This window comes from Chiloscyllium plagiosum, chromosome 12 (assembly GCF_004010195.1).
Source record: "Chiloscyllium plagiosum isolate BGI_BamShark_2017 chromosome 12, ASM401019v2, whole genome shotgun sequence".
NCBI lineage: Eukaryota > Metazoa > Chordata > Chondrichthyes > Orectolobiformes > Hemiscylliidae > Chiloscyllium > Chiloscyllium plagiosum.
Genome location: NC_057721.1, coordinates 38,892,785 through 38,904,958, shown reverse-complemented (window position 1 = coordinate 38,904,958; position 12,174 = coordinate 38,892,785). Strand labels below are relative to the sequence as shown.

The 12,174-nt window shown below is 43.4% G+C and overlaps 1 protein-coding gene across 3 annotated transcripts in view; it reads left to right on the top strand.

Annotated features, from left to right (window-relative positions):
* LOC122555135 (uncharacterized protein CXorf38-like) overlaps positions 1–12,174 on the top strand; it is a 49,795-nt gene that overhangs the window by 31,291 nt on the left and 6,330 nt on the right. For all 3 annotated transcript variants that reach the window (XM_043700844.1, XM_043700843.1, XM_043700845.1), the window contains one exon: positions 3,822–3,995. In XM_043700844.1, coding sequence (XP_043556779.1) covers positions 3,822–3,995 — 174 coding nt within the window. The remainder of the gene's footprint in view (positions 1–3,821; positions 3,996–12,174) is intronic.

The following is a 12,174-nucleotide window of genomic DNA, read 5'->3' as shown; positions in this document are numbered from 1 at the left end:
TCATTCCATACATACATCACCTTCTGCGTTAAAGGTTACCCCTCCGGTCCTTTTTAAATCTTTCCCCTCTCACCTTAAACTGAAGGCTTCCAGTTTTTGACCACCCACCCTAGGAAAAAGACTTCGGCTATTCACCCTATTCAAACCCCAAATGATTTTATAAACCTCTATAAGGTCACTCCTCAGCCTCCGATTCTCCAGGGAAGAAAGCCCAAGCCTATTCAGCCTCTCCACATGATGACTCAGTGGTTAGCACTGCTGCCTCACAGCCACAGGGTTTGATTCCAGCCTTGGGTGACAGTCTGTGTGGAGTTTACACATTCTCTCCATGTCTGCATGGGTTTCCTCCGGGTAGCCTGGTTTCCTCCCACAGTCCAAAGATGTGCAGGTTAGGTGAATTGGCCATGTTAAACTGCCCATAGTGTTCAGGGATGTGTAGGCTAGGTGGATTAATCGTGAGAAATGTAGAGTAAAAGGGTAGGGGAATGGGTCTGGGTGGGATGATCTTTGGAGGGTCGGTGTGGACTTGTTGAGCCAAATAGCTTGTTTCCACACTGTAGGGATTCTACAAAATAACTCAAACCCTCCAGTCAAGGCAACATCCTTGTAAATCTTTTCTACACCCTCTCAAGTTTAACAACATCCTTCGTATGGAAGAGTAACCAGCATTGTACATAGTATTTTAAAAGTGGCCTCCCATGTCCTGTACAGCCGCAACATGACATTCCAACTCCTATATTCAATGTTCTGACCAATGAAGGTAATGTGCCTTCTTCAACACCCTAACTGCCTATGGCACGGTGGCTCAGTGGTTAGCACTGCTGCGTCACAGCACCAGGAATCCAGGTTCAATTCCAGCCTCGGTTGACTGTCTGTGTGGAGTGTGCACATTCTCCCTGTGTTTGCGTGGGTTTGCTCTGGGTGCTCTGGTTTCCTCCCACAGTCTAAAGATGTGCAGTCCAGGTGAATTGGCCATGCTAAATTGCCCATTGCATTAGTCAGAGGGAAATAGGTATGGGGTGGGTTTCTTTTTTATTTTTCAAAAATATACTTTATTCATATATATTTAATCTATACAATTAGACATTCATCATTCTGTAAACATTCAATTTCTTTGCGTATCGAAACAGGATAATCATTCCTATTCACAGGTTGGTGCGATTACATTGAGCTGAGGCGCCAGTGGAGCCCAAATGACTGCGTGGGCCCCCTGTTCTTCTTAGGCAGGCAAATGTTAGACGGTGGTCTTTCCCCATCGCGCTTTGGCGGCAGCTGCCCCAAGCTTCAGCGCGTCCCTCAACACGTAGTCCTGGACCTTGGAATGTGCCAGTCTGCAACACTCAGTCGGGGTCAACTCCTTCAGCTGGAAGATCAACAGGTTTCGGACCGCCCAGAGAGCGTCCTTCACCGAGTTGATGATCCTCCAGGCACAGTTGATGTTCGTCTCGGTGTGCGTCCCGGGGAACAGGCCGTAGAGCACGGAGTCCCGCGTCACGCAGCCGCTTCGAGGGCAGCGTGCGGTGCGGCAGAGAATCCGGGCGTGCATAAATGATCTCACAGGCAGAGCCCTTCTCACCACCAGCCAAGCCATGTCTTGGTGCTTGTTGGAAAGTTCTGGCGATGAGGCATTCTGCCAAATGGCTTTGACAGTCTGCTCAGGGAACCGCTCGACAGGATCTGCCCTCTCCTTTTCCCGAAGAGTCTCAAGGACACTACGTGCTGACCACTTCCTAATGGACTTGTGGTCAAAGGTGTTTTTCTTCATATGGGGTGGGTTACTCTTCGGAGGGTTGGTGTTGGGTTGAAGGGCCTGTATCCACACTGTAGGGAATCTAATCTAATCTACCTGTAATTCCACTTTTAAGGTGCAATGCACCTGCATTGTTAGGTCTCTTTGTTCAGCAACACTCCCCAGGATCCTGCTGTATAAGTCCTGCCCTGGTTTGCCTTAATAAAGTGCAACACCTCGAATTTATCTCAATTAAACTCCATTTAATTAAATTATCAACAGAAGCTGCTGGGCCTGTTGTGTTTCTCCAGTGCTCTCTGTTTTTGTTTCAGATTTCCAGCATCTACAATTCTTTGTTTTTATGAGAAATGGAGTGATAATGGTTGTGAAGCACACAGGGCACAGACCTGTTAATGAGCTGTTAATGATTATATGTTACATATGAATTCTTACTGAAATCGAAACCAAGGAAAACAAAATATAGATACTGAGAGACGAAGGTGGTGAGGAGAAGTAGGAAATATCAAAAGTGGAGAATAGAGTTTCTGGTCAATGCGAACCATTTAATCAGTCACATGGTGAACAGTAGCCAATTGGATTTGCAAAAATCAGACATTTGCCATCCAATATCACCTGTAATTTACAGCTACCAACTAATGCACAAAGGGAATGGTGAATAATGGTTAGAAATCATTATGGAACATCCATAATGACGACTCTGAGCATCTGTGTGTGTCTGAATATATTGGTCTAAGAGGGGGTGCAGCACAAATTTAACAGAATGATAATAAGGCTTAAAGGGTTCATTTATGGGGTTAGGTTGTATAAACATGAGTGACTAATCTACAAAATAAAAATAAAACTTTGTGCCATTTATGAGCTACATATTTACAGTAATAACTAACACTAGAGATTAAATGTGAACAAAATAATGTAGCTTAGATGGGAAGAGTGCTCTGTTCCTTTCTAACCCCACTACTCCAAAGGTCACAACATAAACTACTTACCCAGTTCCCAATTGACCAGTTGTATGCTTTCTCCATATAAGACTGAGAGTAATATTCTGTAAGTTTCTTCACAGACCTTAAAAATTATTGATTTATTGTAAAACAAGATTATTCAACAAAGTTGCAAAACTGGTTAACACACCCCTACATACCAGGTAAAGGGGAAGAAATGAGTTGCTATCTGCAAGGATTCATGCTGTGGGTTAAAAAAACCCATTGACCAATAATGGATGATTTTGTTGGAGAAAATATTAGGTGCTGCAATTTCAGATGGCTTTTAATCCTATCATTCTGACTTTAGACATGCAGTTATCTCTTGGGTCTTGGCAGGTACAGCTAACTGAGGAAACACAGCATCAAGAAATCTTCCAGCTGCTCTTCAAGAGTATAATCAGATTTCACAATGGACTCATGACAAAGATGTTACAAAAATGCAGAGAGATGAGTTGGACAGCCTTTCCCTCAGGAGGCCTATCCATAATGATAACCAAGCAAGGCAGCATTAAAGCATCCAGGCAGATGAAGCCAATCAGTTAGCCTCACTAGTTAGCAATTACTTATGTGATTTCTCAGAATTTGTTCTTAAAATTTCCAATGTGCCACTTCATTGACCGTCTTAAAATAAAATAATCCAGGTAAAGGTGGCTCAGTGCTTAGCACTGCTGCCTCACAGTGCCAGGGTCCTGGGTTCAATTCCAGCCTTGGGTGACTGTGTGGAGTTTTCACATTCTCCCCATACCAGTGTGCTCCGGTTTCCTCCCGCAATCCAAAGATATGCAGGTTAGGTGAATTAGTCATGCTAGGCTCCCCATAGTGTTCTGGGATGTGTAGGTTAGGTGAATTAGTCAGGGTAAATGTAGAGTAATTGGGAATGGGTTTGTGTGGGATACTCTCCAGAGGGTTGGTGTGCACTTTTCGGGCTGAAGGGCCTGATTCCACACTTTAGGGATTCTAATTCAACTTGAAATAAATAAATATTTCCCTAATGTTTCAAAACTCAAGTTCTCAAGAATATTAAATATGAAGAATTCATAATATAAAATGTAATGTATAATTTGAGACAGATTCTATTTTTGGATCAATAGGTTGCATCATCAGATTGGCAAGTTCAGCTAATGGAAACTGACGGAGTGGATGCACTGAAGTTTACAGATGAGATAGATACTGGAGAGATCTTAAATGCTGAATTAGAACTACTTAGAGAATGGATACAGGAGCTGTGTTTCACAATGGAAGAACAAGAGGCTTTAGATGTTCAGGTATGATAATTACGTTTATGATTTTAAAGAAATGAAGAAAACTTAATAAACAGCAAATTTCACAACTGATCTTGGATGAACCTGTTTGGGAGATGTCACAGCACAGAAACAGATCTATGAATATTTATTTGCACCTTCTCTGGTAGGGACATCGACCTACTGAATCAGAAGATTTTTCTTGTACACACTTAACAAATTCCTCACCATCTAAACACTTAACACTATGGCAGTCCCAGTCTATGTTTGCAAAGTTAAAATCCTCTACCATAACCACCCTACTATTCTTACAGATAACTGAGATCTCCTTACAAGTTTGTTTTTCTATTTCCTTCTGAATATTAGGGGGGTCTATAATACAATCCCAATAAAGTGATCATCCCTTTCTTAATTCTCAGTTCCACCCAAATAACTTCCCTGAATGTATTTCTGGGAATATTCTCCCTTAGTAAAGCTGTAATGCTATCCCTTATCAAAAACACCACTCCCCCCTCCTCTCTTGCCTCCCTTTCTATCCCTCCTGTAGCATTTGTATCCTGGAACATTAAGCTGCCAGTCCTGCCCATCCCTGAGCCATGTTTCTGTAATTGCTATGATATCCTCGTCCCATGTTCCTAACCATGCACTGAGTTCATCCGCCTTCCCTGTTAGGCCCCTTACATTGAAATAAATGCAGTTTAATTTATTAGTCCTACCTTGTCCATGCTTGCCCTGGCTGTTTGACTCTCTTCTGTTCTCAACTGTACCAGTCTCAGATTGAGTGTTTAGATGGAGAGAAATTTGTGTACAAGAAAATTTTCTGCTTCAGTATGTGGATGGACCGACTAGAGAAGGTGCAAAACTTACTCTTGGGAAATAAGGCAGGGCAGGTGACTGAGGTGTCAGTGAGGGAGCATTTTGGGGCCAGCGACCATAATTCTATTAGATTTAAAATAGTGATGGAAAAAGATAGACCAGATCTAAAAGTTGAAGTTCTAAATTGGAGAAAGGCCATTTTGACGGTATTAGGCAAGAACTTTCAAAAGCTGATTGGGGGCAGATGTTCGCAGGTAAAGGGACAGCTGGAAAATGGGAAGCCTTCAGAAATGAGTTAACGAGAATCCAGAGAAAGTATATTCCTGTTAGGGTGAAGGGAAAGGCTGGTAGGTATAGGGAATGCTGGATGACAAAAGGAATTGAGGGTTTGGTTAAGAAAAAGAAGGAAGCATATGTCCGGTATAGATGGGACAGATCGAGTGAATCCTTAGAAGAGTATAAAGGCAGTAGGAGTATACTTAAGAGGGAAATCAGGAGGGCAAAAAGGGGACATGAGATAGCTTTTGCAAATAGAATTGAGGAGAATCCAAAGGGGTTTTACAAATACATTAAGGACAAAAGGGTAACTAGGGACAGAATAGGGCTCCTCAAAGATCAGCAAGGCGGCCTTTGTGTGGAGCCGCAGAAAATGGGGGAGATACTAAATGAGTATATTGTATCAGTATTTACTGTCGAAAATGACATGGAAGATACAGAATGGAGGGAATATGATGGTGACATCTTGAAAAATGTCTATATTACAGAAGAGGAAGTACTGGATGTCTTGAAACACATAAAGCTGGATAAATCTCCAGGACCTGATCAGGTGTACCCTAGAACTCTGTGGGAAGCTAGAGAAGTGATTGCTGGGCCTCTTACTGAGATATTTGTATCATCACAGGTGAGGTGCCAGAATACTAGAGTTGGCTAAGGTGATGCCACTGTTTAAGAACGGTGGTAACGACAAGCCAGGGCACTATAGACCAGTGAGCCTGACATAGGTGGTGAGCACGTTAATGGAGGGAATCCTGAGGGACAGGATGTACATGTATTTGGAAAGGCAAGGACTGATTAGGGATAGTCAACATGGCTTTGTGCGTGGGAAATTGTGTCTCACAAACTTGATTGAGTTTTTTGAAGAAGTAACAAAGAGGATTGTTGAGGGCAGAGTGGTAGATGTGATCTATATGGACTTCAGTAAGGCGTTTGACAAGGTTCCCCATGGGAGACTGCTTAGCAAGGTTAGATCTCACAGAATACAGGGTGAACCAGTCACTTGGATACGGAACTGGCCCAAAGGTAGAAGACAGAGGGTGGTGGTGGAGGGTTGTTTTCAGACTGGAGGCCTTTGACCAGTGGAGTGTCACAAGGATTGGAGCTGGGACCTCTACTTTTCATCATTCGTACAAATGATTTGAATGCGAGCAGAAGAGGTATAGTTAGTAGGTTTGCTGATGACACCAAAATTGGAGGTGTAGTGGACAGCGAAGAAGGTTACCTCAGATTACAACAGGATCTTGATCAGATGGGTCAATGGGCTGAGAAGTGGCAGTTGGAGTTTAATTCAGATAAATGTGAGTTGCTGCATTTTGGGAAAGCAATTCTCAGCAGGACTTATACACTTCATGGTAAGGTCCTAGGGAGTGTTGCTGAACAAAAAGACCTTGGAGCGCAGGTTCATAGCTCCTTGAAAGTGGAGTCACAGGTAGATAGGATAGTGAGGAAGGCGTTCCTTTTTTGGTCAGAGTATGGAGTACAGGAGTTGGGAGGTCATGTTGCAGCTGTACAGGACATTGGTTAGACCACTATTGGAATATTGCATGCAATTCTGGTCTCCTTCCTATCAGAAAAATGTGGTGAAACTTGAAAGGGTTCAGAAAAGATTTACAATGATGTTGCCAGGGTTGGAGGATTTGAGCTATAGGGAGACGCTGAACAGGCTGGGGCTGTATTCCCCTCAGCGTCGGAGGCTGAGGGGGTGACCTTATAGAGGTTTACAAAATTATTAGGGGCATGGAGAGGGTAAATAGTCAAAGTCTTTTCCCTGGGGTGGGGGAGTCCAGAACTAGAGGGCATAGATTTAAGATGAGAGGGGAAAGATATAAAAGAGACCTAAGGGACAACCTTTTCACACAGAGGGTGGTATGTGTATGGAATGAACTGTTAGAGGAAGTGGTGGAGGCTGGTACAATTGCAACATTTAAAAGGCATTTGGATCGGTGTATGAATAGGAAGGGTTTGGAGAGATATGGGCCGGCTGCTGGCAGGTGGGACTAGATTGGGTTGGGATATCTGGTCGGCATGGACGAGATGGACCAAAGGGTCTGTTTTCATGCTGTACATCTCTATGACACTCTGACTCTATGAATAGTTTTAAGTATAGTCATGCTGTATATCTACAATAGTGAGTAGAGTGGGTCCTTTCTTGATTGCGTGTTTTTATTGGGATCTGTCTCTTGATTAAGCTTTTAAAAATATAAGCCATAAGTGTTAAGTTAGTCAGGAGCAATATTTTAGGAGAAAGTGAGGACTGTAGATGCTGGAGATCAGAGCTGATAAATGTGTTGCTGGAAAAGCACAGCAGGTGAGGCAGCATCCAAGGAGCAGGAGAATCGACGTTTCGGGCATAAGCCCTTCTTCAGGAATGAGCAATATTTTGTAGAGCAATAAGACAGTGCTATTTTCTGTGTCTGTTGATTGGAAGGAACAAAATGGCCATTAGAAGAGTGGTATGCTCTTCTTGTCAGATGTGGGAGTTTCGAAAGAGTTTACGGGTTACTGATGATTATATCCGCAATAAATGTCGTTGGTTGTGAATCCTGTCAGATCGAATGGATCGGTTGGAGCCACAGTTAGAGGCAATGAGGAATTTACAAGAGCAAGGGGGTGTGATGGATGGCAATTACAGGGAGGGCGAAAAGCTGCAAGTACAGTCAAGTAGATGGCTTAACTCTAAAAATGATAGGAGAGGTAGGCAGGAAGTACAGGAGTCTTCTATGGCTATCCCCATTTCAAACGAATATGATGTTTTGGAAAATGTAGGGGGTGATGGACTTTCAGGGGAATGTAGCGTGAACAGACAAGTTTCTGGTACCTCATGTAATGAGGGGCATGTTGGGTTCCAAATGATCAATTGTGTTAGGGAACTCTCTAGTCAGAAGCACAGACAGACGTTTCTGCAACCAGCAGCGAAAAATCAGAATGGTGTGTTGCCTCCCTGGTGCCAGGATCAAGGTTGTCACAGAGAGGGTGCAGAATGTTCTCAAAGGGGAGAGGGACCAGCAGGAGGTCATTGTACACACTGGTACCAATGACATAGGAAGGGAAAAGGATGAGATTCTGAAGGGAGAATATAGAAAGTTAGACAGGAATTTGAAAAGGATGTCCTCGAGAGTAATACCTGGAATACTCCCAGTGCTACGAGCTAGTGAGGGTAGGAATAGGAGTATAGAGCAAATGAATGCATGGCTGAGGAGCTGGTGTACGGGAGAAGGATTCACATTTTTGGATCATTGGAATCTATTTTGGGATAGAAGTGACCTGTACAAGATGGGTGGAATGCATCTGAATTAGAACAGGACTAATTTACTGGCAGGGAGATTTTCTAGAGCTGCTCAGGACGATTTAAACTAGTAAGGTGGGGGGGGGGGGGGTCCAGGGAGATACTGAACAAAAAGATCAATCTGAGACTGGTACAGTTGAGAAAGGAAGTGAGTCAAACGGTCAGGGCAGGCAGGAACAAGGAAGGCCTGATAAATTAAATTGCATTTATTTCAATGCAAAAGGCCTAACAGGGAAGGCAGATGAACTCAAGGCTTGGTTAGGAACATGGGACTGGGATATTAAAGCATTTATAGAAACATGGCTCAGAAATGGTCAGGACTGGCAGCTTAATGTTCCAGGATACAAATGCTACAGGAGGGATAGAAAGGGAGGCAAGAGAGGAGGGGGAGTGGCGTTTTTGATAAGGGATAGCATTACAGCTGTGCTGAGGGAGGATATTCCCAGAAATACATTCAGGGAAATTATTTGGGAAGAACTGAGAAATAAGAAATGGATGATCACCTTATTGGGATTGTATTATAGACCACCCAATAGTCAGAGGGAAATTGAGAAACAAAATTGTAAGGAGATCTCAGCTATCTGTAAGAATAATAGGGTAGTTATGGTAGGGGATTTTAACTTAACCAAAATAGACGGAACTGCCACAGTGTTAAGGGTTTAGATGGAGAGGAATTTATTAAGAGTGTACAAGAAACATTTTCTGATTCAGTATGTGGATGTACCTACTAGAGAAGGTGCAAAACCTGACATACTCTTGGGAATTAAGGCAGGGCAGGTGACTGAGGTGTCAGTGGGGGAGCACTTTGGGGCCAGCGACCATAATTATATTCGTTTTAAAATAGTGATGGAAAAGGATAGACCAGATCTAAAAGTTGAAGTTCTAAATTGGAGAAAGGCTAATTGGAGGCAGATGTTTGCAGGTGAAGGGACGGCTGGAAAATGGGAAGCCTTCAAAAATGAGATAACGAGAATCCAGAGAAAGTATATTCCTGTTAGGGTGAAAGGAAAGGCTGGTAGTGTAGGGAATGCTGAATGATGAGAGAAATTGAGCATTTGGTTAAGAAGAAGAAGGAAGCATATGTCGTTATAGACAGGAGAAACCAAGTGAATCCTTAGACGAGTATAAAGGCATTAGGAGTATACTTAAGAGGGAAATCACGAGGGCAAAAAGGGGACATGAGATAGCTTTGGCAAATAGAATTAAGGAAAATCCAAAGGGTTTTTACAAATACATTAAGGACAAAAGTGAAACTAGGGAGTGAATAAGGCCCTGAAAGATCAGCAAGGCAACCTTTGTGTGAAGCTGCAGGAGATGGGGGAGATACTTAACAAGTAGTTTGCATCAGTGTTTACTGTGGAGAAGGACATGGAAGTTACAGAATGTGGGGAAATAGTTGGTGACCTCTTGAAAAATGTCCATATTACAGAGGAGGAAGTGCTGATGTCTTGAAATGTATAAAAGTGGATAAATCCCCATGACCTGATTAGGTGTCCCCTAGAACTCTGTGGGAAGCTGGGGAAGTGATTGCTGGGCCGCTTGCTGAGGTATTTGTATCATTGATAGTCGGTGAAGTTAGTGGAACAGGTGAGTTTTTACAACAATTCATACTGATTTCATGGTCATCATTAGACTTGTTCTAATTGTGGATTTATTGCTTGAATTTAAATCCCAGCAGCCACCATGGTGGGATTTGAGCTCATGTCCCTAAAGCGATTACCTAGGCCTCTGGATGACTAGTGCAATTTCATAACCACCATGCCATACCTCCCTGTGCAATTCATAAAGAATGGGTACATCCATAATGCTCTTAGGAAAAGAGTTCCAGGGTTTTGACCCTGCAACAGTGAAGGACCAAGCAGTATAGCTCTGAGTCAGGATTGTGTACAATTTTGAGGGAAAACATTGAGGTGATGGTGTTCCCATGCATCTGTGACCTTTGTCCTTCCAGGTATTAGAGGTCATGGGTTTGGAAGAAGCTGTTGAAGGAGTCTTGGTTTGTTATTATAGTGCATCTTTTGGATAGTACACACTTGTGGTAGTGAATTGGATGCCAGTCAAATGGGCTGCTTTGTCTCGGATCATGTTAAGCTTCTTGAATGTGTTAGAGTTGCACTAATCCAGGTGAATGGAAACTATTCTATCACAGGCCTGATTTGTGCCTTGTAAGTTGCTTGCTGGCTTTGAGGAGTCAGTCAGGAGGTGAGTTATTCACCACAGAACTCCCAGCCTCTGAACTGCTGTCAAATAGAAAATAATGTTAAGAAACTGAATGACGCTCTTTCTGAATTTCTACAGCATTCGTTAAAAATTGATGAGATTGGGAACTAATTATCTAAGAATGTTTTGCAATAAGGAGAGCTGGACAAAAAGGAAGAGAGGTTGGGCTGCATTCTTAATAAGAGATGATATTGGTACATTAGAATGAGTGGATCTTTGACCAAACAATCAAGATATAGAATCCACTTGGGTGGAGCTAATTAACAGTAAATGGAAGCAAACATTGTGGAGTTTTTTGTGGAATACCAAATGTAATACTAATTGTAATACTAGGCATGCTATAAATCAGGAATATAAAGAAGCAGGAATTGTGGGTAATACAATATTACTGGCAATTTTAGTATAGACTGGGCTAACTAAGTCAGCACTGATGCAATGGAGAATGAATTAGTGACTGTAAGAAACTGTGTAAGGAATAGTATCTTGAGTCAACTAGGAATCGAGCTATTTTTGGATGTGTTGTCATATAATGAGAAATGGATAATTAATAACTTTGCTGGAAAGGAACATTTGCAAAATAACGACCATGATATAATGGAATTTTACATGCTGTTTGAAGGTAACATAGTTCATTATAAACTGCGTTTAATACCTAAGTAAAGGAAACTATGAGGATGAGAGGAATAGATTGGCTAGAGTGGATTGGGAAAATGCAGTAAAAGATTTGATGGTAAGAAAGGAAGTGGTCACTTTTTAAATAAATGCAACAATGTGAACAATAGGTACATTCCTCGTGCAGCCCTCCACTTCCTCCGCTCCAACCCCAACCTCACTATCAAACCGGCAGACAAGGGAGGCGCAGTGGTAGTTTGGCGCACCGATCTTTACACTGCTGAGGCTAAACGCCAGCTTGCGGAAACCTCCTCCTACTGCCCCCTTGACCATGACCCCACCTCCCACCACCAAACCATCATCTCCCAGACCATCCATAACCTCATCACCTCAGGGGATCTCCCATCCACCGCCTCCAACCTCATAGTCCCACAACCCCCGCACCGTCCGGTTCTACATCCTGCCCAAAATCCACAAACCTGACTGTCCCGGCCAACCCATCGTCTCAGCCTGCTCCTGCCCCACCGAACTCATCTCTACATACCTCGACACAGTCCTGTCCCCCTTAGTCCAAGAATTCCCCATCTATGTTCGGGACACCACCCACACCCTCCACCTCCTCACTGATTTTCGCTTCCCCGGCCCCCAACGCCTTACCTTCACCATGGACATCCAGTCCCTATACACCTCCATCCCCCATCACGAAGGCCTCAAAGCCCTCCACTTCTTCCTTTCCCGCCGAACCAACCAGTATCCTTTAACTGACACCCTCCTTCGACTGACTGAACTGGTCCTCACTCAGAACAACCTCTCTTTCCAATCCTCCCACTTCCTCCAAACCAAAGGAGTAGCCATGGGCACCCGCATGGGCCCCAGCTATGCCTGCCTCTTCGTAGGATATGTGGAACAGTCCATCTTCCGCAGCTACACTGGCACCACCCCCACCTTTTCCTCCGCTACATCGATGACTGTATCGGCGTTACCTCGTGCTCC